Genomic DNA, 25,916 nt, shown 5'->3' with positions numbered 1-25,916 from the left:
TAGAGACTGAGAGACAAGAGACACACACCACATCGCACCGCACCGCACTGTACCACTCCACTACTCATTAACCCTCCTTTTTCCATGGTGTTCCTATGTGATGACTGGGGGGCTAGAACCCAGATCCACATACATCATGACAAAGTGGGTGCTCTATTGGGTAAGTTGTCTCCCACTCCAACTTGTTCTTTAAAGAAATTAAGAAGACCTGGTCTTTCTTTTTAATGTTTACTTAGCTTTTAAAGATTTATTCATTTTCTTTAGAGAGCACTGTGCTGCTGTGACAGTTAGTGGTGTCAGAGGGTTGAATTGGGTTCTCAGATCCAGTGCTTCTCCACTTTGCTATCTTCTTAGCCCCATATCTGGTCTTTCTGCTTCAAAAATTTCTATATTTTCTGATCCATGGAGGGACTACATAGCATTTTGGATAATGGAATTTGTGTACTTGCCACAGATCACACATTTTCAGGGTTGTTTAGTAGATGATAAATATCTAGTTAAGATATTTGGAGGGAAAAAAAAAAGACTTTCTTGTTTTGCAGATAAGGATACCATATCCCAGAGAGAAGAAATTTGCCAAAGTCATATAGCTAATCCAGTGGCAGGTTAAGGTGTAGAACTCAATAAAATGATATTAAAAATATCTGAATGTCCAAGATCCCTTGAAACAAAATGTTAGTTGTTGGTTTCACTGATAGGCAGGTGGAACTGTAACCAGAGAATCCTGATCAGAGGTCAGGAACAGATATTGACTGTCACCATTGTTCTGTGACACTGGAAGGCAGGGCTTGGGACCAGGGGACCAGAGTTCTGTCTGGTCAGGCTGTCTTCCAGCTATGGGCTTCTTCTACTTAAAATCCCTCAAGAGTACTTTTAGGATCATAAAACCAGAAAACAGAAACTTCAAAAATACCTTAGTGACCTTCTAACACAGTCTTTTCATTTATTAGCCAAGGAACACCTAGAGAGCCTGGCTCCCGAGCCAAGGTGACACAGCAGAATAGTGTACACTTCACCATCTCAAGCCACCCTCTGGGACCTCCCAAGTCATCAAGTTTTGGACTGGCGTCTGCCAGGTAAGCAGCCTTGTGACCGGGATGTTGGGGAGTCTGGCACGCTCCGGTGGTGGGCCAGAGCCAGTGCAGTGCCAGAAATGGCTAGAGTGTAAGGGGCCTGTACAGCTCTGCATGTGCTGCTGGGGCCAGGGCTTTGTTAGAAACTGGAACAAACTGATTTGTTTCTGTCTATCCTATTCCCCACCCCACCCCCCAAAAACCCCTGAAATTTAGGCTTGGTAAAGAATCTGTGTCTTCTGAAATGTACAACGCAAAGTCAAGAAATAATGAAGATACTGGAGATATGCACTTAACATGGAAAAGTGAGTATAAATTCATAGGTCTTCATATACTTAACCACACACACACAGAGAGGGGAAGAGATCACAACATGAAAGCTTTCCTCACTGCAGTGGGGCCCATACTCAGACCTGGGTCAATCACATCACAAAGCAGCAGCCTAACCAAGTGAACTATATACCAGACCAAAATTCTTCAGTCTTATTGGACAAAATTTATAACCAGCTTTTACTTATTTACTATTATTATTTTTACCAGAGCTCTGCTTGACTCTGGCTTATGGTGGTGTGAGGACTGAACCCAGAACTTGGGGCCTCAGGCAGGAGAGTCTCTTTGCATAACCATTATTCTATCTGTCTTTCCCCCCTGACAAAGTAAAATTTAAAGCATACTTATAACCAGTTTGTGAGCTCTACGTACACAGATTATACCGCACCATTGCATATCCTCCTGTTAGAAGAGGGGGAGCAATTTAAAAGCAAGACCAGATTACAAACTCTAACAGGGGATTCCCACCTTTTTAGACTTTGTAGGAAATATTCCCAATTTTAACACATATGTTAAAATGCATTCTATAACAATATATATTATATAACATAATAAAAGCAGTATATAATACAGATATCTAATATATAACATTATTAAGGCAGAGAGCTGCAGTGCCACTTTGCTAGTTTTTTAAAAAAATTATTATCTTTATTTATTGGATAGAAGACAGCCAGAAATCAAGAGGGAAGGGGGTGATAGAGAGGAAGAAAGACACCTGCAACCCTGCTTCGTCACTTGTGAAACTTTTCCCTTACAACTGGGGACTGGGGGCTTGAACCTGGATCCTTGTGCTCTGTAACATGTGCACTCAATCAGGTGCACCACCACCCAGCCCCACTACAGTGCCACTTTGAAATAGTCTGTGAGCATTACCCTTTTATATCAATGTTATATTTTAAATTTAAAAAGATATAGCAGCCTTGTGAAAAATTTTCTGTATTGGGGATTAATGTTTTACAGTCAACAGTAAATACAATAGTTTGTACATGTATAACATTTCCCACTTTTTCACATGACAATACAACCCCTTCTAGGTCCTCTGTCATCATGTTCTAGGACCTAAACCCCCACCCCCCACCCCATCCACCCTAAAGTCTTTTACTTTGGTGCAAACACCAACTCCAGTCCAAGTTCTGCTTAGTATTTTCTCTTCTGATCTTACTTTTCAAGTGAGATCATCCCATATTCATCCTTCTGTTTCTGACTTATCTCACTTAACATGATTCCTTCAAGCTCCATCCAAGATGAGCTGAAAACGGTGAAATCACCATTTTTAAGATGAGTATTATTCCATTGTGTATATATACCACAACTTGTTCAGCAACTCATCTGTTGTTGGACAATACAAAAATCTGTTGTTGGTTGCTTCCAGGTTTTGGCTATGAACATAGGTATACACAAATCTTTTTGGATGGGTATGTTTGGTTTCTTAGGCAGTATGCCCAGGAAAGGAATTGCAGGGTCATAGGGTAGATCCATTTCTAGCCTTCTGAGAGTTCTTCAGACTGCTCTCCACATGGGTTGAACCAATTGACACTCCCATCAACAATGCAGGGGGTCTCCTTTGTCCCCACAACCTCTCCAGCATTTGTTGCTGCTGTTACCTTTTCTAATGTATGACATTTTCGCAGGAGTAAAGTGGTATCTCATTGTTGTCTTTATTTGTGTTTCTCTGACAATCAATGTCTTGGAGCATTTTTTTTTTTCATGTTTGTCGGCCTTTTGGATCTCTTCTATGATGAATATTCTGTTCATGTCCTCTTTCCATTTTTGGATGGGGTCATTTGTTTTCTTGTTGTTGATTTTGGTGAGCTCTTTACATATTTTGGTTATTAGCCTCTTTTTTTTTTTTTTTTGCCTCCAGGGTTATTGCTGGGGCTCGGTGCCTGCACCATGAATCCACTGCTCCTGAAGGCTTTTTTTTTTTTTTTTGATTAATTAATTTATTCTCTTTTGTTGCCCTTGTTGTTTTATTGCTGTAGTTATTATTGATGTCATTGTTGTTAGATAGGACAGAGAGAAATGGAGAGAGGAGGGGAAGACAGAGAGGATGAAAGAAAGATAGATACCTGCAGACTTGCTTCACCACCTGTGAAGCGACTCCCCTTCAGGTGGGGAGCCGGGGGCTCGAACCGGGATCCTTACGCTGGTTCTTGTGCTTTGTGCCACATGAGCTTAACCCACTGCGCTACCTCCCGACTCCCCGGAGGCTATTTTTTCCCCCTTTTGTTGCCTTGGTTGTTTTATCGTTGTTGTAGTTACTATTATTGTTTTTATTGCTGTCATTGTTATTAGGACAGAGAGAAATGGAGATAAGCGGGGAAGACAGAGATGGGGAGAGAAAGTCAGACACCTGCAGACCTGCTTCATTGCCTGTGAAGCAACTCCCTTGTAGGTGGGGAGCCAGGGGCTCCAACCGGATCCTTACGCCAGTCCTTGTGCTTTGCACTATGTGCGCTTAACTCCCTGCGCTACTGCTGGACTCCCTGTTATTAGCCTCTTATCTGATGTATGGCATGTAAAGATCTTCTCCCATTCTATAAGGAGTCTCTTTGTTTGGGTAGTGGTTTCTTTTTGCTGTGTAGAAGCTTTTTAATTTGATGTAGTTCCATTGGTTTATTCTTTCCTTAGTCTTCTTTGTAATTGGATTTGTTTCACTGAAAATGTCTTTAAAATTTAGACAGAAAAGAGTTCTGCCAATATTTTCCTCTAAGTATTTGATATTTTCTGGTCTAACATCCAAATACTTGATCCATTTGTAATTTACTTTTGTGTCTGGTGAAATATAGTGGTTCAGTTTCATTCTTCTTTACATTTCAACCCATTTTCTCCAACATCATTTGTTAAAGAGACTCTCCTGTTGGTCCGGGCTGATCTAGCTTCACGGTCGGGAGACAGAGACGACCAGGGACTCATGGCTGAGTGGAGAGCAGTATTTCTTTATTGACGAGCGGAGATGCGGTACAACAAACTAATCTCTTCTTATCACAACACAATTATGTCCTGCCTCTCTCTCCTCCTGCGGAACAGTCAGGAACTAAGGAAATAGGTACCATAGGGGGTGGAGAGAAGAAAGAAGCGGGAACCAGTGATGACTAAACCAAATGTCCCAGAGGCGGGGGTGGGGGTGGGGGTGGGGGGGTGGGAGGAGACCAAACCAATATCCCGGAGGCAGGGGGGTGCCCAGCCAACAGTGGACATGCAAACAGAACACATAGCAAGCAGCACAAGTGAACCCAACGTTATGATAAAAAACAGAAGGCTTCACAAGCAGAATCCAGAAGCATACCAACACTCTCCTCTCCCCATTTAATAGTCTAGGCACCTTTGTCAAAAATTAGATGTCCATAGGTGCGGGGGCTTCTGGGCGGGCACTCAATTTTATTCCACTGGTCAGTGTGTCTATTTATGTTCTAGTACCAAGCAGTTTTGATGACAATGGCCCTATAATACAATTTGAGATCTGGGAGTGTAATGCCTCCAGTTCTGTTCTTTCTTCTCAAGATTGTTTTGGCAGTTCTAGGTCTTTTCTGGTTCCAGATAAACATTTGTAGCTTTTGTTCTGATCTTCTAAAAATTTGGTTGGAATCTTGACGTGGATTGCATTAAATTTGTATATGGCTCTGGATAGTATATTCATTTTAAGGATGTTAATTATTCCAATCCATGGACATGGAATATCTTTCTACTTCTTTGTGTATTTTTCTTTCTTTATTTTTTCCAGTGCACTGAGAAGCTCTGGTTCATGGTGGTGCTGGGGATTGAACCTGGGACTTCGGAGCCCCGAGCATGAGAGTCTCTTTGCATAACCATTATGTTATCTATCCCTGCTCTTCTTTGTGTCTTTTTCTATTTCCTTGAATAGTGACTCAAATTTTCAGTATACAAGTCTTTCATTTATTTGGTTAAACTTATTACTATATATTTTATTGTTTTTGTTGCTATAGTAAAAGAAATTAATTTCTGAATTTCTTCTTCTTCTTCTTCTTCTTCTTCTTCTTCTTCTTCTTCTTCTTCTTCTTCTTCTTCTTCTTCTTCTTCTTCAAGATTTTACTTATTTATGAGAAAGATAGGAGAAGAGAGAAAGAACCAGGCATCACTCTGGCACATGTGCTACCGGGGATGAAACTTGGGACCTCATGCTTGAGGGTCCAAAGCTTTACCATTGCGCCACCTCCCAGACCACTGGATTTCTTTTTTATTTTTATTTTATTTAAGAAAGGATTAATTAACAAAACCATAAGGTAGGAGGGGTATAACTCCACACAATTCCCACCACCCAATCTCCATAACCCCCCCCCCCCCCGATAGCTTTCCCATTCTCTATCCCTCTGGGAGCATAGACCCAGGGTCATTGAGGATTGCAGAAGGTAGAAGGTCTGGCTTCTGTAATTGCTACCCCACTGAACATGGGCGTTGACTGGTCGGTCCATACTCCCAGTCTGCCTCTCTCTTTCCCTAGTAGGGTGGGTCTCCGGGGAAGCAGAGCTCCAGAAAACATTGGTGGGGTCTTCAGTCCAGGGAAGCCTGGCCAGCATCCTGATGGCATCTGGAACCTGGTGACTGAAAAGAGAGTTAACATACAAAGCCAAACAAATTGTTGAGCAATCATGGACCCAAAGCTTGGAATAGTGGAGAGGAAGTGTTAGGGAGGTACTCACTGCAAACTCTAGTGTACTTCTGCTTTCAGGTATATATTTTGCAGTAGTTTACGGATACGTGTGAACATATGCTCTCTCTCACAGAAACTGGTGTATATCTAGGTTTTGGGACTTTGTTAGAATGTGAACCACCTGAGATGAAATTAGAGTGTACTATAAAAGGAAAGGTCTCACCCGAGTAATGAAGCTGAAGGGTTGTCATTCCACACGTGAAGTCTCTGGACACAGTCTGAGGTGAAGCATGTTGAGGTGGCAATCGTTGCGTTGGTTAGGTTGTGATCGGCGGATGCAATATTATTTGGTATGGATTGGGAGAGGCATATGGGAAAGTGGGCCCTATCCAAGGGTTCCAGGACTGGGGGAAGTAGGGGCTCTGTAGTGGAGATGTGAGGTTCCTGCTGTCTTAGGGTTCAAAAAGACAATCGGTAGTTAATGTTATCACATTATTTGTTAATTGGGTTAACTTTGAAAAGTCCTTTTGTTATGGTTTGCTGTACAGTATCCAGTATCTTGTATATAGCTGTGCTATTGGATGCTTCTAATCTACTTGGTCTAGGCTTTTGAGAGAGTCCGCATATCAGATACACAACCTATATATTAAAAAGATTCAGTTTGTGTTTTGAAAAACTTTGAGACATACAATTGATTTTCCCCCTCTTATATTGATTAACTACTGATTTATATGTCTACATTTTGCTAGGAGTGTACATAAACACCATATTCTAACTTAGTGCTTGCATAAAGTAATACCACTGACCTTTGTATGTTAATTTTGTAACCTGACAACTTACTATATTGACTGGTAATTTCCAAAAGTTTCCTGCTAGATTCTTTAGGTTTTTCTATGTATACTATCTTATCATCTGCAAATAATGAGAGTTTGACTTCTTCTCTTCCAACCTGTATCCCTTTAATTATTTGCTCCTGCCTGATTGCTTTGGCAAGAACTTCCAACACTATGTTGAATAGTAATGGTGATAGTAGGCAGCTCTGTCTAGTACCTGATCTCAGGGGAATGCTTCCAGTTTTTCACCATTGAGTATGATGTTGACTGTAGCTTTGCTGTATGTGGACTCCACTAACTTAAGGAATTTTCCATCTGTTTCCACTGTTTGTAGTGTTTTGATCATAAAAGGATGTTGGATTTTTGTCAAAGCAGCTTTTAAAAAAAAAAAATACTAGTGATATTAGCAAAGATATAGGATGTTTGGAAAGAAAGCACCCACATACTTATCCTTCCAAAATATGAGCTCAGTATATATAAAAGCTAAAATATTTTTTCCCTTTCTATTTTACCAGAGCACTGCTCAGCTCTGGCTTATGGTGGGGTGGGGAACTGAACCTGGGACTTTGGAGCCTGAGGCATGAGAGTCTCTGCATAATCGTTATGCTATCTACACCTGCCCCTAAAATAAAGAGAATCACTTCCACAAGTCACTACAGACTTGGATGCCATTTTATCATGCAAAATCTTCACAGCCAGAAGGTCTATATATACATTTTCTGCTCCCTTCTACACTGAAATTTGTCAATAAGTGCTGTAACTAACCGAAATTCTGGCCTCTCAGTTTGTCATCCATTTTCCCTTGTCCTATGCTTAAACTCAAATAGAAAAATAAGGATAATCCCACTTAAAAAAGGCAATGGTTAGGGTAGTAAATTAGCTCAGCAAAAGAGTGAGTGTACCTTACATGATGGAGTCTTTGAAGTTCTCCCACAGACAGAAATAAAGAGCTTATCAGGAATGGTAGAGTGGAGCTCTAGTCTCTCTCTCTCTTTCTCTCTCACACACACACATACACATACACACAGACACTTACTGTGTAGCTCTTTAAGAGTTGAAAGCTTTTGCTTTGTTTTGTTTTGTTTTTAATGTTTACAGTGCTGTTTTAAGTGCTGCTTTTTCTTATATCCAGTGGAGGTGAAAGAAATGGCAGAGAAAGCAGCTACTGGGAAGCTGGTGATACCTTCTTGGCATCCTCAGAGTAGTTTGACTTCACAGAGTAAGACTGGAAATGATTCTGATCGCCTGCTACAGACTCCCACTAGGGACCCAGAGAATGTGAACTGGCAGCTAGTTGTAGACTACCCCAGGAAAAATGATGGAGAAAGCAAGTGTGACAAAATGAATTGCAGTGACCATGACAATGACCAGCATGGCAGACAGCCTGGGCCTCAAAGCTTCACTGGTAAGTTTAGTTGGAGAAACTGGGTTAAGTGAGCTCTGTCATGTTATTAACTCTCAGAAGCAAGCTAATCTTCTGAATATTTCCTTGGTTTGGTCCTCTTTTCTATCTGGAACCAGGCATTCTAGGAGAAAGCAGTATGTTCTTTTGATTGTAAAGTACTTCCTACAGATAAAGAAATCTAGAGAATCAGGAATTTAAAAAAATTTTTAGATATCTTATTTATTATTGGATAGAGGCAGAGAGAAATTGAGAGGGGTGGGGGAGATAGAGAGAGACAGAGAGACACCTGCAGCCCTGCTTCACCACTTGCAAAGCTTTCCCCCTGCAGATGGGGACCAGGGTCTGGAACCCGGGTCCTTGTGCACTGTAATGTGAGCACTTAACCAGGTGTGCCACTACCTGGCCCCCAAGATTCATGAATTTGCTATTACTAGAACCAGACATTTTTGTCCAAAGGAAATAATATAACTTTCATGCACTGACCCTGTTCCTAATTAAGTCTTCCTTACCTGTGAACAATGACCATTCATGACTTGCCCCCCCCACACACTTTTTTTTTTTTCCTCCAGGGTTATTGCTGGGGCTTGGGGCTTGCACTATGAATCCACTGCTCCTGGTAAGCCATTTTCCCCTCTCATTTTATTGGATATGATAGAGAGAAATTGAGAGGGAAGGGGGAGATAGAGAGGAAGAGAAAAAGAAAGACACTTGCAGATCTGCTTGACCACCTGTGAAGCATCCCCTCACTGCAGGTGGGGAGCCAAAGGCTTGAACCTGGATCCTTGCACAGGTCCCTGGGCTTAGTACTATGTGTGCTTAACCAGGTGTGCACCACCTGATACCCTGACTAGCCTTTTTTTTTTTTACATTCCATTTTAATCCAAAAAATTTCCACTGGCTCCAAGAGAACCTTTGCCATAGGACCCTAGAGGAAAATGATATTTACTGGCATATCTTCTATAGATATTTAGGCTGAAGGATATATATTTTAACTGATAATTTGCTTGTTATCAGATCAAAAGTATGAGATATTGTTTCACAGTTGTTGGCAAGGCAAAGAAAGGTACATCTAAAAATAATTTATTTTAGGCAGGAAATCTATTGGCTTACTTGAATATATAAGATTATAAAGTATAGTTCCATACCACACTCACCAGCAAAGTTCTGTGCCCCTTACCCTCCCAATGATACCACCATAATTCTTAGTCTTTGTTTTTTTTTAATTAGTGATTTAATATTGATTTACAAAATTATAAGACAAGGGGACCAGGCAGTGGTGCATAGGTTAAGCACATATAATTCAAAGTGTAAGGATCCGGGTTCAAGCCCCGGTTCTCCACTTGCGGGGCCGGGGTCCACTTTGCAAGTGGTAAAACAGGTCTGCAGGTGTCTTTCTCTCCCTCTCTCTGCCTCCCCCCTGCTTCTCAATTTCTCTCTGCTCTATCCAATAAAAAAGGGGGTGGGGGGGGAAGGCCACCAGGAGCAGTGCATTCATAGTGCCTGCACCGAGCCCCAGCAATAACCCTGAAGGCAAAAAAAAAAAAATATTCCCTATCTTTCCCATATCTCATTAATTCTCACAGTCTTAGACACAGTTTAACTTCGTCTGTTATTTCGTTTTATCATATTTATTTACTTTTATAAATTCATGTTTAAATTCTCTGGATTCTAAATTCATATGTTTAAATTCTCTAGATTCTACATGTGAAATCATTTGGTAGTAGTCTTTCACTTCTTTGATTTACTTAACTAAGCATAATCATCTCTAGTTCTATCCATTTGTCCTGAGGGAAATGATAGTATCTTTCTTTTTTAATAAAGATGTTCTTTTGGGAGTCAGGCAGTAGAACAGTGTGTTAAGCACAAGTGGCACAAAGTGCAAGGACCGGTGTAAGGACCTCAGTTTGAGCCCCCGGATCCCCACCTGCAGGGGAGTCGCTTCACAGGCGGTGAAGCAGATCTCCAGGTATCTGTCTTTCTCTCCCCATCTGTGTCTTCCCCTCCTTTCTCCATTTTTCTCTGTCCTATTCAATAATGATGATGACAAGAATAACTACAACAATATAACAACAAGGGCAACAAAAAGGAATAAAGTTATAAAAATTACAAAAAAGGTTAAAAAATAAATAAAGATGAACCTTTAAATCTATAGAGACAGCCAGAAATTGAGAGGAAGGGGGAGATAGATAAAGAGAGAGACACCTGTAGACTTGCTTCACCACTCATGTAGCTCCCCCTGCAGATGGGCATCAGGGGCTTGAACCCAGGCCCTTGTGCATTGTAGTATGTATATTCAACCAAGTGCATCACCACCTGGACCCTGATATTATCTTTCTAATTGGAGAATATATATTTAGATATAGACACACATAGATATATATACTCCATATTCTGGACTGAACCTGCACTTGACATATGGGACATGGCCAGCCTTGGCAAAACACACACATCTCTTCTCGCATGCTATTATTCATGAATTCCTTGTCATTTATCACTGAGTGACTTTGACCCTGGTTGTGTTAATGATCATTAGGTGTCAGGCACCTGTCCTCAGGAAAAAATGAGCATCCAGAACATAGTGAAGTCTTTCAAGCAAGTTCTGATCCATCTGTTGAGAAATCTTACAGTGTAAGTAATATACAACTTTGAAAATCAAGTTAAAGTCAAAGACCTAATAAATTAGAATTATTGCTAATACTGGGATATTGAAACATTATGTATAATAGTTCTTTTTCTGTTGGAGCATGTACCCTCATGTCTGACATGAATGAACAAGTCTTTCTTGCTCAGTACATTTTAAGTCAGTTCAGCCCAAACGATTATATTTAGGAGTTTGGGAAGAATAAAAACAAGTGTTTTTGATTCAGCTCTGGCTCACAAACTTTTCATCTAGTTGGTCAGACAAGACCAAAAAATCTGAGATGGGTTACCAAGGCACATCACCCCAAAGGTGTTTAGGGTCACTTTGGTGAAGGGGTTGTGTTAAGAGTGCCTTCACCTAGAATATTCTCTAAGAACCAAATTCATTTGAAACCTGGGATCAGAGTGCTCATGTCTGACTCATGTGGACTTCACATACTGGGTTAAATTCCAGCACTGCATATGTTGGGGCAGTTTCCTGGTCCATCATTTTTCTGTGTTATGAAATGGGTAAAATAAAATAAATAAAATGGGTAAAATAAAAGTGCTCATGTCTGACTCATGTGGACTCAGTCATTTCCAACATTTACATTGAAATTATTTTGCTTCAGGGTTTTAATGCACTCTATCTCTCTTTGTCTTTATCAAAGTTATTGCTGGAAGGCTGCACATGCATGATTCCACTGTTCCTGGCAGACTCTTTTTGGAGGGGAAGAGGTGTAGAGGGGAGAGAAGCAGTGACACCACAGCATTGCTCTATAGCTTGTGAAGTTTCCCATGACCTCCCCCCGCCCCTGCCATGAATGTGTTCTTGAAGCAGGAAATTGAGTCACAGTTCTGTCAGATTAAGAAACAAAAAACAATTTTTACAAAAGATTCATATAACTTTTTTTGTCGTTTTGATGAGAGCACCGCTCAGATTTGGCTATTTGTAATGTCAGGGAATCTAACCTAGGGCTTTGCAAATGCAAGTCCTACTGCTGTAGCCTTTCTTTTTTTTTTATGAAATATATATATTTTTTTATTTCTTTATTGGGGAATTAATGTTTTACATTCAACAGTAAATACGGTAGTTTGTACATGCATAACATTCCCCAGTTTCCCATATAACAATACAACCCCCACTAGGTCCTCTGTCATCCTTCTTGGACCTGTATTCTCCCCACCCACCCACCCCAGAGTCTTTTACTTTGGTGCGATACACCAATTCCATTTCAGGTTCTACTTGTGTGATTTTTTTTTTCTTCTGATCTTGTTTTTCAACTTCTGCCTGAGGGTGAGATCATCCCATATTCATCCTTCTGTTTCTGACTTATTTCACTTAACATGAATTTTTCAAGGTCCATCCAAGATCGGCTGAAAACGGTGAAGTCACCATTTTTTTTTTTACAGCTGAGTAGTATTCCATTGTGTATATATACCACAACTTGCTCAGCCAGTAGCCTTTCTTTAGCCCTTAAAAGATTTATTTTACCCATTTCATAACACAGAAAAATGATGGACCAGGAAACTGCCCCAACATATGCATAACCCAGTATGTGAAGCCTGCAAGTCTTGCTTCCTACCTATAGCCATTTCCCACTCAACAGTTAACACCTCCCCCCATTTATACTATCAATGAGGGGCTCCATTCATTGAGAGGATATACATAGAAATTGAGAATGAAACAATATAAGAATACAACTGTAGGGGCTGGTGGTGTGGTGTGTTTGGTTGGGTACACATGTTACCATTCACAAGATTCTAGGTTCAAGCCACCAGTCCCCCCACCTATAGGGGGAAAACTTAACTAGTGGTGAAGCAGTACTGCAGGTATCTTTCTCCCTCTCTGTTTTCCCCTCCCCTCTCAGTTTCTTTCTGAAAAAGAGAAAAAGTAATACAACTGTGATCATTTAAAACATTTGTTTATGTTTTAATAAGAGATACAGAGAGAAAGACCAGAGCACTGTTCACATCTGGCTTATGGTAGTGCTGGGGATTGAACCAGGGACCTCAGAACTCTCAGGCATGAACATCTTTTGTTTAACCATTATGCTGTCTCCCCAGCCAAATTATGATAATTTTTGCTAACACTCACAAAGTTCAGTTTCTTACCATTTGAAAGCTTATATTCAAGAAACAAAGGCTCATATGAGAAAAGCTGGTTTATTCAGGTGCTAGCAAATCAAGAAGATGGCAGACTCACATCTCAGAAACTTTTTCATGCTCAGGCTAGGATTTGGGTAGTAGATGAGTGGGAGAGTGGTGTCTTTCCAGATGGCATCAGTGGTTTTATGAATCACTTGGTGATCATTGTTTCACAAGTGGCAAAGCCATTTTCAGGTCTGTCTCTCTCTCTCTCTCTCACTCTTTCTGTTTCCCCTTCTCTCTTAAATAAATCTATCTAAAGTCTCTATCTAGAATAAATAAATAAAAATGTTAAAAGTGATTTCCTACATTATTCATAGGACCGGTCTGTACAATCAACTTGCTCACCAGAGTCTTCTGAGGACATAACAGATGAATTTTTAACTCCAGATCATGAATATTTTTACTCCTCGATTGCTCAAGAAAACTTAGCCCTTGAGGTAAAAAATTACTGTTTGGGGTAAAATACTCTTTCAATTTTCTTCATGCCCCCCCTCAAAATTATTTTTATTCTATTTACTTATTTAAAATATTATTTATTTATTTATTTATTATTGGATAGAGGCAGAGAGAAATTGAGAGGGGAGGGGGAATAGAGAGGGAGAGAGACAGAGAGAAACCTGCACCCCTGCTTCACCGCTTGTGTAGTTTTCCCCCTGCAGGTGGGGACAGGGGCTTGAACCTGGGTCCTTGCGCCCTGTAATGTGAGTGCTTAGCCAGGTGTGCTACCACCTGGTCCCTTCAAAATTACATTTTATTGAGAAAAAGTGTTTAACACATAAAAGTATATTATACTCATTTATCAGTGTTTTGGGAAAAACATTGGAAAAAAAGAGATTTTTGAGAATGGAAGGCTGTGGGTATTCTCCCGCCCCCCATTGTGCTCGCTTATTTTATACAGCAGTTAGTTTCTTCTCCCAGAACACTTTTCTTCATGTTGCCTAATTCATTTATGTTGGGAAGAGAAGAAGAGTTGCTCTTATTCCTGTGTGGAGAACTAGTGCCCTGCTGCAGATGTAGGTGTAGAATTATCCCAAACTCCCTGCACCACCTCTTGGGCTATTCTGCCTCAGTTTTTCAAGAACTGGTTTGTACAGAACATTTTCATTTATAAGATGAAAAGTACTGGTAAGGAGAGAAAAATAAGATAAAAGGAAGAGGTAGTAATTTCTTCTCACAGTGGGAGTGGGGGGTGGGCTTATTGTTGAGGAGGAACATACATTGTAAATACTTGATATATATATATTTTAGAGATCTATCAACTTTTTTTTCTTCCTCCAGTCACTGGGGATTTGTGCCAAAACTACGAATCCATCACTTCTGACAGCCTTTTTTCTTTTCTTTTTATTTGATAGGACAGAGAGAAATTGAGAGGGGAGGGTATGGTAAAGAGAGGGAGAGGGGTCGGGTGGTGGCACACCTGGTGAGTACACATGTTACAGTGCTCAAGGACCCAGATTCAAGCCCCTGGACCCCACCTACAGGGGAAAGTTCTGCGAGTGGTTGTCAGGGTTGCAGGTGTCTGTCTCTCTTCCTCTCAATATACCCCTTCACTCTCAATTTCTGGCTGTCTCTATCCAATAAGTAAGTAAAGATAATAATTTTTTTGTTAAAAAAAAAGAGGAGAGAGTAGAGCGGTAGCGCAGCGGGTTAAGCGCATGTGGTGCAAAGCGAAAGGACCAGCGGCATAAACATTCTGGTTTGAGCCCTTGGCTCCCCACCTGCAGGGGAGTCGCTTCACAGGCGGTGAAGCAGGTCTGCAGGTGTCTATCTTTCTCTCCCCCTCTCTGTTTTCCCTCCTCTTTCCATTTCTCTCTGTCCTATCCAACAACAACAACACCAACAATGATAATAACTACAACAATAAATAAATAAAATATTTAAAAATAAAAAAGAGGGAAAGATAAGACACCTGCAGACCTACTTCACTGCATGAACCTAGGTCCTTGCATATATCCTTGCACATAGTATTATCTGCTTTTAACCAGGTGTACCACTGCTTGGTCCCCCCAACACTTAATGTCTTCAGACTGTTTTTGCTCTTTTTCTTTTCCTAATTGACTTTTATTGACGAATGTTGTTTTACAAGACTGTTGTTGTTATCTATGGTCTATTATAGAAGACACAAGGGCTCTAAAGGGGGGAGTTTGGAGGGCTTGAAAAGGGATTGAGGAGGGCCTGGGTGGTGGTGCACCTGGTTAAGTGCTCACATTACAGTGCACAAGGACCCAGGTTTGAGCCCCCTATAGGGGACAAGCTTTGTGGTGAAGCAGGGCTGCAGATATCTCTCTGTCTCTTTTCCCCCCTACATCCCCCTTTCCTCTCCATATCTGGATGTCCCTATCCAATAAATAAATAAAGACAATTGAAAAAAAAGAAAAGAAAAGGTATTGAGGGAGTGGCAAACTTATCTGGATAGTGTGCTTCCTTCCTGTGCCATATGCTTGATCCAATTTCTTTTTTAAAAAATATTTATTTATTTATTCTGTTTTGTTGCCCTTGTTGTTCATTGTTGTAGTTATTATTGATGTTGTCGTTGTTGGATAAGACAGAGAGAAATGGAGAGAGGAGGAGGAGAGAAAGATAGACACCTGCAAACCTGCTTCACTCCTTGTGAAGCAACTCCCCTGCAGGAGCCGAACCGGAATCCCTACACCGGTCCCTGCACTTTGCACCACATGCGCCCTATCTGCTGCGCTACCACCCGACTCTCTGATTGATCCAATTTCTAATCTGGCCTCCATCACATTGGAAAAAGCTTTGGTGCTCTGGCCTCTCACCCCCTCTCCCCCTCTCCTACCTCTCTCTATCTGAAAACATCAACCCTGAATCCTGGGAAGCCAAGGAGATAACAGAAAAGCAGCAAACCAAGAAAAAGGGGTTGAGGACCCAGTTCCAATGGTGTAGGAAGATGACAAGTTGATGGAAGGAAGGCATGGTGTGCCGACACAACAATCGATTGTGGTGTTTCTTCTTCCTTCTGTCTCTTACTCTATTTTAAAAGGGGGGTGTGGCTTAAAAAAGAGTTTGCAGGGAGTGATGGAATCACGCAGGTGTGAAATCGCAGCATAAACCCGGTGGCAAAAGGAAAAATAGATGCAGGAGCCTTAAGAGATTATTTTATTTTATTTTATTTTATTTTACTGTGGTGCAGAGCCTTGTCCATGTGCTTTTCTACCACTCCTGAATCGACTATTTTATTCCTTTTATTTCAGAGAGGGAGAAAGACATCACAGTTCCATACCACCAACTGTGGAGTTTTTTCCTGATGCCATGGTGCTCCCTTTGGTGCCAGGGCTTGAGCCTAGGGCTTTCCTTCTATCTTTTTAAAATTTTTGTTATTTTTATTTATTGGATAGAGACAGCCAGAAATTTAGAGGGAAGGGGGAGATAAAGAGGGAGGGAGACAGAGAGACACCTGCAACGCTGATTCACCACTTGTGAAGCTTTCCCCTGCATGTGGGGACTGGGGACTTGAACCTGGGTCCTTGCACATTGTAATTTGTGCACTCAACTAGGTGCGCCACCACCTGGCCCCTACCCAGGGCTTTCCTAATGATAAGGAAAGCACCCTACTGAGGGAGCTATCTCCTGATTCCTCTCATTTTTTAATGCAGTGCCAGGGAATGAACCCAAGGCTTCAAGCATGTATTCTACTACTGAACTACTGTGGCCTTATTTTTGTTGTATATTTTTGAGAGACACCCAACCACTGCTCCCCCATTCATGTAGCTCCATTTGTCTCTGCCCTTGGTATTCTCATGTGGTACCAGGTATTAGACCCAGGACCTCACACATGGAGTCACGTCCTTGGCTTCAAGAAATTCTTGCTTAAGTTGTGGTATATATGCACAATGGAATACTACTCAGCTATAAAAAATAGTGACTTCACCATTTTCAGCTGATCTTGGATAGACCTTAAAAAATTCATGTTAAGTGAAATAAGTCAGAAACAGATGAATATGAGATGATCTCAGTCTCAGGCAGAAGTTGAAAAACAAGATCAGAAGAGAAAAAAACACAAGTAGAACCTGAACAGGAATTGGCGTATTGCACTAAAGTAAAAGACTCTGGGGTGGGGGTGGGTGGGGGGAGAATACAGGTCCAAGAAGGATGACAGAGGACCTAGTGGGGGTTGTGTTGTTAAATGGAAAACTGGGAAATGTTATGCATGTACAAACTATTGTATTTACTGTTGAATGTAAAACATTAATTCCCCAATAAATTAAAAAGAGAGAAATTCTTGCTTAACCTTTTGATGACATGTCTGCCTCCAGTGAACCTCTTTTATATTTGTTCATTATTTTGTAGACCTCCAGCCCCATAGATGAGGACTTTAAAGGAAGACAAGATGCATTTGGCCAGCCTCAAGCCTCTGGTAATAAGTCGCTCAGGGAAGACTCCTTTGAGCATCAGCTGCCTTCATAGATGTTTGGAACTACAACAGTCCGTAGCAATTATATCTTCTAGTTCGTTCAGTCTACAAATGAGGAAAACAGGACACATTAATTTCCCCTCATTAGAGTAGACTGCCTCTTCCTCACCAGCATCATGGCATGCACATGTCATGTTATTTATACCTTTTCTTGCATTTTAAGAGTAGTTGTTTCATTTTTCCTCACAAGGCTTCAAGATCCTTTGTGGCACATCACAGGTGTTCAGTTAAGATAACTTTTATCTTTATAGCAAAAATTGGAACTAGTTTCTTTGTCTTTGTCTAGCTCAGTGACAGATTTTCACCATCATTTTCCTTTGTCTACTTAGTAAATTAGCAAAGAGTTAATAATAGCTAATAGTATAAAATCGAAAAGACATCCTTTTCTTGGGAGATCTTGGAGTCTGTATAACTTAGCAATGGCTTTCCACTTCATGGGAAATTAGCCTTGAACCAGCAGTCAAGGTATGGCACAAGACAAGATGGAAGTAAATCATCAACTCTGGCATGAGCATTTTAAGTATTTTACACTTTTGCTCTTTTAAGATATGCAACATGTATTTTAGAACCAGAGTTATCCACCTACCAAGCCATGAGATGTCCAGGGTCATATCTAAACATTGCATCCAACCAAGCACACTTCTTCTTCTTCTACTGTTTGCCACCAAGCACACTAAACTTGGGGAGTTCTGAATGTCCCTTCCTCCTACTGTACAGTGCCACTTCCATCTCCTACCTGATTCAAACCAACATATAAATAAGATGGGAGCATTTGAAGAAGCTGTAAGCTTTTAAATAAGTAGTTAAATCCTCAGGACAGTATGCGTTAAAAGTCCTTGGATCTGGGTCTTGGGTTACCCACCTCTTTTTTGCAGAGCCATGATCCACAGTCACTTTTGGTGCAAGCCTGGCTGGTGTATGGCCACCTCATTTGTGCTGGAAGAGAGCTGAGTAGGATGGAGAATTTGTGGGCCAGCAAATCAGAAAACCAGAGCTGGTTTATCATAAATACCTAAGTGCATGAAAAAGGTCTCTAGTTTCTATTTCCCTTCTTTCTTACAGCTCTTCTCTACCTGTTTTTCACTAAGGCACATATATCTACATATCTGTCTGTCTAAATGGATACGTCTCTTTATATTGCAAGGGTACAATGGGATACATTCTGGGTTCTAATTGGGATACTGATTTTTTTTTTTCTGAGTGACCCTGTGCAAGTCATTTCATCCCAGAGCCTCAGTCTCCTCTTATATAAAGTAAAGAAAATCAGAGATCTCTAAATTCCCCTTCACATCTAAGTTATGTTTATTAGGAATTCCTTTGTGCTTTCTACTTGTTTATGCTTTCTGTGTATTTTAAATTATGGTCATGGGGCAAGCAGTGGTGTACCTGGTTCAGCGCACATATTGTAGTGCACATATAGTGCACAAGGTCCCGGATTCAAGCTCTTGGTCCCCACCTGCAAGGGGAAAGCTTCATGAGTGGTGAAACAGGGCTGCAGGTGTCTCTCTCCCTCTCTATCTTCTTTGCTCTCAATTTATCACTGTCTCTATCCAATAACAAATAAATATTAAAAATAAATAAAATATTTAAAAAATTAGGGTCTCAGGTAAAAGAATCCCAGTACTTATTCCTCTGGTGAGGTTTCAGAGTTCCTTGGTCAAGGGGGCACCTCTCTGGTGGGCATCCCCACTGCCCACTAAACTACCAGGACATATCATATGAAGAGGGGGCTATGAGCATTATGCCAATAGAGCAGGGTGCTCTCTCTTTCCCTATAAACCCCAGCAATATAATGGCAGAGGGGAAATGGATATTAGCCTTGCCTAGGCTGAAGTAAATTACTAAGAATTGAGGAGTAACTTGAGAACCTTGATGCCAAGGAGAATGGAAGACAATTGAATTATCTTTTTGGTATTCAAGGCCATAGCCCCACTCATTGAGTGGTGTTTGTTGGTCAGGAGGCACTGTCAGCACTCTGGGAATATCCAGCTAATAGTCTTTTCAATTTGGAATCTTTAGTGAACAAACAGTTCTTGATTTCAACGCCCCCTGGTGTCTGTTGACAGTAACCAAGTCAGTTTGCCTTCCTGAAAAGACAAAACAACATTTGTTTCCAGAAATAACTGCAGTTACAACTGGAAAGCTAGTAAATGGCTTGATTGTATTCTGAGTGTCAGAATATAGTTCTTTCCTCTGAGAAAGAAAAATAAACTTCTAGAGCAAAATCCTCTTTATAGCACTCAATTCAAACCCAATTAGGAAAGCACTTTGTTTATCGAGATAATTTCTCATTTGGAACCAGACCAAGGGAAGTTTTAAGGAATGAAAATATTAACTTGGTAAAAATTCAGTTAAAATGCATTTATTTTATTCTTTCAGGTGAAGAAAAGTTCCAAATCAGAAAAGACTTTGGAAAGAGTCCTGAGGTTCTGATCAATTCTCAGTTCCAACTTATACAAAGGTATGTACTGTTGTCATGCCAACTTTTCATTAAAGAAAGTGAAAGAGAGGGACCAGGTGGTGGCGTACCAGGTTGAGCACACACATTGCGTGAGGACCCAGGTTCAAGCTCCCACCTCCAGGGGGAAGCACTTCTAGTGGTGAAGCAGTGCTGAAGGTGTTTCTCTTTTCCTCTCACTCTCCCCTCCCCCTTTCAATTTCTGTATTGTCAGATAAATAAATAAATAAATAAATAATAAAATAATAGAATGAGACAAAGGGAGAGAGGGAAAGGCATTACAGCACCAAAATTTGCCTCAGTGTGTCAGGGACCAGGCTTGAACTTGGGTAGCATGTATAGCAAGGCAGTTACTTTCCTAGGTGAGCTGTCTTCCCAGCCTGTACTACTACTATTACATTCACAAGTTGAAACTCATAGAAGCAATGTTAAATAGTGGTGAAAGCCTACATGGTGCCATATAACAAACAACCCCCAATTTTCAGTGAGTTGAAAAGCAATGGACATTTCTTTCTTTCTTTTTAAATTTCTTTATTGGGGGATTAATGGTTTACAACTGACAGTAAAATACAATAGTTTGTACCTGTATAACGTTTCTCAGTTTTCCACATAACAATTCAACCCCCACTAGGTCCTCCTCTGCCATCATGTTCCAGGACCTGAACCCTCCCCCCGCCCCCACAGCCCCTGAGTCTTTTACTTGGGTGCAATATACCAGGACATTACTTTTGTGCTCATACTGCATGTCCATCTTGGGTTGGTTATGTTGAAAGAGATACATTGAGAGGGATCACCTCACCACCCTTCCTTCATTGCTGGGGCAGGAAAAGGAGAATGTAGTGAGGGAGCTGGCTGGTAGCGCAGCAAGTTAAGCGCAGGTGGTGCGAAGCGCAAGAACGCCCCTGGCTCCCCACCTACAGGGGATTCGCTTCACAGGTGGTGAAGCAGGTCTGCAGGTATCTCTTTTTCTCTCCCCCTCTCTGTCTTCCCCTCCTCTCTCCATTTCTCTCTGTCCATTTCAACAACGACAACATCCAACAATGACAACATCAATAACAATAATACTACAACAACAATAAAAGAAAAACAAGGGCAATAAAAGAGAAAAAAATAAATATATACCCCACCTGCAGGGGAGTCCCTTCACAGGCGGTGAAGCAGGTCTGCAGGTGTCTGTCTTTCTCTCCCCCTCTCTGTCTTCTGTTCCTCTCTTCATTTCTCTCTGTCCTATCCAACAATGAAGACATCAACAACAATAATAACTAAAACAACAAGGGCAACAAAAGGGAAAATAAATAAATATATATTTTTTAAAATAAATATATAAAAAAGAGAGAATGTAGTGAATTATGTGCTTGCTTTTGAAGTTTCTGGTCCCAAAGTTAATTTATATTACTTTTCACTGGCATTTCGTTGGTTGAAACAAATTACATGGCCTTCTATGTAAGTTTGAGGGCCAAAAAGTGCTCTCCAATTTTATGTTTAGAAAGAAAAATAAATATTTTGAGGGCTAGGCAGTGGCACACCTGGTTAAGTACACATATTACAGTGCTCAAGGACCCAGGTTCAAGCCCCCATCCCCCACTTGCTAGGGGGGAAGCAAGGCTGCAGGTGTCTTTCTGTCTCTCCCTCTCTACCTCCCTTTTCCTCTCAATTTCTGGCTATCTCTACCCAATAAATAAATAAAGATAATTAAAAAAATCTAAAAAAATAAATATTTTCGTGAACAAGATCTAATAAAGTTACAACTCAACCCTAAGTCCAAATTATTTTGTATCTTTGGTCTCATGGAATTATTGTAAAGATTGAAACTGTGAAAATGTGTGGAAGGATTTGACATGGGGTCTGGCATATAGCTAGTGTTCAGTGAATACTAAAATTGAATCCTTTTCCCCACCCCTGCTTCACCATTCTGGAAGCTTCCTTTCTTCAGGTGGGGAACTGTAGGGAAGGTACTTGAACCCAGGTCCTTAGCACATGGTTAACTTATGTGATCAATTGAGTGTGCCACTGCCTGACTCCCTAAAATTGAATCCTCAATATTGGTTAAACAGTTTAGTTTGCGTTCTGCATTCTTTTTGGAACATGACTCTCTTGGCCTCTTCTGGCCTTTCCTGATACTCAGTGCCAGAAACCTACTTATAGTTGCTAAGGCCCTTGGCTGTGCCCCTTGCTTCACCCTCTGTCCCCAGCAAAGTTCCTGTGCTCCACTGAAAGCCCTAAAAACTTACTGTATAGCACTACCAGCTGGTTTCAGATGGATTGATAACTAGTATTTATCTAATCTCTGGAGAGATAACTGAGGCTCACAGCTAGGCCCACAGAAGCTAGGGACATGTGGTTAGTAGATTAAATAGAGTCTGGACTACAAGTCACACTTGCTGCTTCTGATCTTTGCGCCCTTCCTACCACTTCTCACACTGGCTCCATAAAAAGGTTCCTTGTACCAAGTTTTGTGCACATGTTGACAAGGAGTTATATAATTTTCTCAATTTATCTTTTACAGAGCCAGAGATGAACTAGAGAAGACATTAAAGGAACCTTCAAAAGAGAAAGACATGTATGGCCATCAAAAAGTTGCTTAAAAATGCTGTGTAAATCTTGGTTTTAGGGGGGCCGGGTGGTAGCACAGTGGGTTAAGCGCACATGGCGCAAAGTGCAAGGACCGGAGAAAGGATCCTGGTTCGAGCCCCTGGTTCCCCACCTGCAGGGGAGTCGCTTTACAAGCAGTGAAGCAGGTCTGCAGGTGTCTGTCTTTCTTTCCCATCTCTGTCTTCCCTTCCCCTCTCAATTCCTCTCTGTCCTATCCAGCAGTAACAACAATAATAATAACAATAGTAATAAACAACCAGGGCAACAAAAGGGAAAAGATGGCCTCCAGGAGCAGTGGATTCATAGTGCAGGCTCAGAGCCCCAGCAATAACCCTGGAGGCAAATAAATAAATAAATAAATACTGGTTTTAGGAGAATAGTATTTCCTTATTTGTGAAAGTCTGCATTCTTCCCACTCTTGTGTATATATTTAATGTGAGCATGTTTCTTCTCTTTCTCTCTCTCTTTGTTGTTACCAGTTTTATTTATCAGTGGGGCTTAGTGCCTGCACTACAAATCCACTGCTCTTGGTGGCTAAATTTTCTTTCTTTCTTTTTTTTTGACAGGATAGAGAAAAATTGAGAAGGGCGGGGAGATAGAGAGGGGGAGAGATTGGTAGTCACCTGCAGATCTGCTTCATAGCTTATGAAGCTTTCCCCCTGCAGGTGGTGAGTGGAGGCTCAAACACAGGTCTTTGAGCTAAGTACTATGTGCACTTAACCAGGTGCACCATTTCCGGGCCCCTGTGTCTTCTCTTTTTTAAAAAAAGATTTTTGAAATGTATTTATGAAAGAGGTAGGGGGAGAGATAAAAAGAGAACCAGAGCATCAGTCTGGTACAAGTGCTTCTGGGGATTGACCTCTGGATGTCATGCTGAGAGTTCAGCGTTCACTGTGCTACCTCCTGGACCATGTGAATGTGTTTCTTTTATTTAAAAAATGTTATTAAGTTGATGATATGATCTATACTTAATAGCATCTTACTATCAAGGGAATGTGGTGACAAGTTTATATTTTAAGTTAAGTTAAATCAGTTTCCCACATATATATTCTTTAAATATGAGAAATAGTTTATTTTCAGCTGCTGAAATATTTTTTAAAGACTATTTTTGTCACCAGGGTTATGGCTGGGGCTCATGATGCCATTGCTTCTGGAAGCTATTTTTTTTTCTCCCCCTTAGATATATGATGAAAGATAGATAGATAGATAGATAGATAGGAAGTGGGAAAGAGAAGAGAGACACTATAGTGCCCCTCCACTATTTGTTAAGCTTCCCCACTGCAGATGCTCCCATGTAGTGGCCCTGGGGCTCATACCTGGACCCTTACATATGGTTGTGTGGGCACTGTGCCAGAGGTTAGCCACCTGCCAGCTCCCTGAGGTATGTTTAAAGTTACTATTTCATGACCAGAAAGGTGACTCAGCAAGTATTGTGCACTTTTTTTTCTTTAAATATATTTTTAAATTTTTAAATATTTATTTATTCCTTTTTGTTGCCCTTGTTTTACTGTTGTAGTTAGTATTGTTGGATAGGACAGAGAGAAATGGAGAGAGGAGGGGAAGACTGAGGGGGAGAGAAATATAGACACATGCAGACCTGCTTCACTGCCCGTGAAGTGACCCCTCTGCATGTGGGGAGCTGGGGGCTTGAAGTGGGATCCTTAGGATGGTCCTTGTGCTTTGCGCCACCTGCGCTTTGCGCCACCTGCGCTTAACCTGCTACACCACCACCCGACTCCCCTTTAAAGATTTTTTAAAAATATTTAATTGATTGGATAGAGACAGAGAGAAATTGAGAGAGGAGAGTGAGGTAGAGAGAGACACCTGCAGCCCAGCTTCACCACTTGTGAAGCTATCCTCCTGCAGGTGGGGACCAGGGACTCGAACCCTGGTTTCTGAGCACTGTAGTATGTGTTTAATTAGGTGTGCCACCACCTGGTCCCATACTGTACATTCTTTTTAGTCCTCAAACCCCAGGTTTGATCCTCAGATCTGTATATGACCAAGTGGTACTCTGTTCTTTGTCCCTCTCCTTTTTATAAAAAATAGTCTCTCCTCTGTGTGTGTGTGTGGTTGGGGCCTTGAGCATGTGTAAATTCACTGATCTATGATGCTTTTTAATTTGGATAGAAAGCTAGAGAAACAGATACCATAGCACTGGAGCTTCTCCCAGTGCCATGTTCCTCCCATGTGGTGCCAAGATATGTGCCATACCCAGTGAGTTATCTCTGATCCCAAATAAATATTTAAAAAATAAAGATAATGTCTCTTTTTAAGATATACTTTTAAATATATGTAAATAGAGTCTTTTAATCTCACCCAATGCCAATTAATATATATATATATATATATATATATATATATATATATTCAAGGATATATTTAAAAACTAACTTTTTTTGCCTCCAGGGTTATTTGCACCACAAATCCACTGCTTCTGTCCTGAGGGCTATTTTTTTTCCCTTTTGTTGCCCTTGTTGTTTTATCATTGCTGTGATTATTATTGTTGTTGGATAGGACAGAGAGAACTGAAGAGAGGAAGGGAAGACAGAGGCAGGAGGGAAAGATAGACACCTGCAGACCTGCTTCACTGCTCGTGAAGCCACCCCCTGCAGGTGTGGAGCTGGGGGTTCAGAACCAGGATCCTTACGCTGGTGTGTGCTTAACTCACTGCACTACTGCCTGACCCCCAAAAACTAACTCTTAAGAGAATATATTGTTTCATTTTTCTAGACACCTTGTCACAATTACTATGTACTTTTATATTAATTTTTTTAGAACATTCACTGACATTCAAGACCTATCTAGTATTTCCTGTGAACAAGATGGTTCTGCTAAGGAAGCCTCATGCAAAACACCTAAAATAAGCTATGCACCTACTAGTGTGAGCACTCCACTCAGCCCAGGTAATTATCCACTGGGGGAGGAGAAACGTTTGGTGAGGAGAAGAACGAATAGTCCGTGTCCACTGACTTTGTGAAGCCAGGATATGAGAGCACTTCCCAGTGTTTGCTCATAGACAGGGATGTTTCTTCAGAGTCAAAGCTGAAGGAATACTCCCATGTAAGGCCATACAGGTGTGGTGGTGTTGATAAAGTAAGCTGTAAGGTTATTTGTTTGTTTGTGGTAGAGGCATGCAGGTGCAGTCTCCTGTGCTTTACACACTATTGAATTCAGTGCAAAAACTCTGAATTCTTTAGAGTTTGTGCTTACACTTTATGCTTAAGTATATCTACTTCTAAGTCTTGCAACCACATATGAGCAGTACCAAAGAACCTGTTTCTTGTGTCCTTATTTTCAACATATTTGTGGTTCAGATAATTGCTTGTCTTGGTAGCCAAATTTAAAGACTGGCGGTTTTTATACCTGGAGGAACTGTGTCTCAGATCAGTGGCTAGATCTTTTATTTAC

General features: G+C 40.9%; 1 protein-coding gene across 1 annotated transcript in view; it reads left to right on the top strand.

Annotated features, from left to right (window-relative positions):
* TEX14 (testis expressed 14, intercellular bridge forming factor) overlaps window positions 1–25,916 on the top strand; it is a 134,604-nt gene that overhangs the window by 85,231 nt on the left and 23,457 nt on the right. Inside the window, exons 15-23 of the mRNA XM_060203834.1 lie at window positions 951–1,076; window positions 1,290–1,378; window positions 7,981–8,253; window positions 10,787–10,881; window positions 13,341–13,460; window positions 17,332–17,398; window positions 19,835–19,916; window positions 22,420–22,473; window positions 25,284–25,411. Coding sequence (XP_060059817.1) covers window positions 951–1,076; window positions 1,290–1,378; window positions 7,981–8,253; window positions 10,787–10,881; window positions 13,341–13,460; window positions 17,332–17,398; window positions 19,835–19,916; window positions 22,420–22,473; window positions 25,284–25,411 — 1,034 coding nt within the window. The remainder of the gene's footprint in view (window positions 1–950; window positions 1,077–1,289; window positions 1,379–7,980; window positions 8,254–10,786; window positions 10,882–13,340; window positions 13,461–17,331; window positions 17,399–19,834; window positions 19,917–22,419; window positions 22,474–25,283; window positions 25,412–25,916) is intronic.

This window comes from Erinaceus europaeus, chromosome 12, assembly GCF_950295315.1.
Source record: "Erinaceus europaeus chromosome 12, mEriEur2.1, whole genome shotgun sequence".
NCBI lineage: Eukaryota > Metazoa > Chordata > Mammalia > Eulipotyphla > Erinaceidae > Erinaceus > Erinaceus europaeus.
Note: the sequence above shows the minus strand (reverse complement) of the source record. Positions and strands in the feature narration are given on the sequence as shown.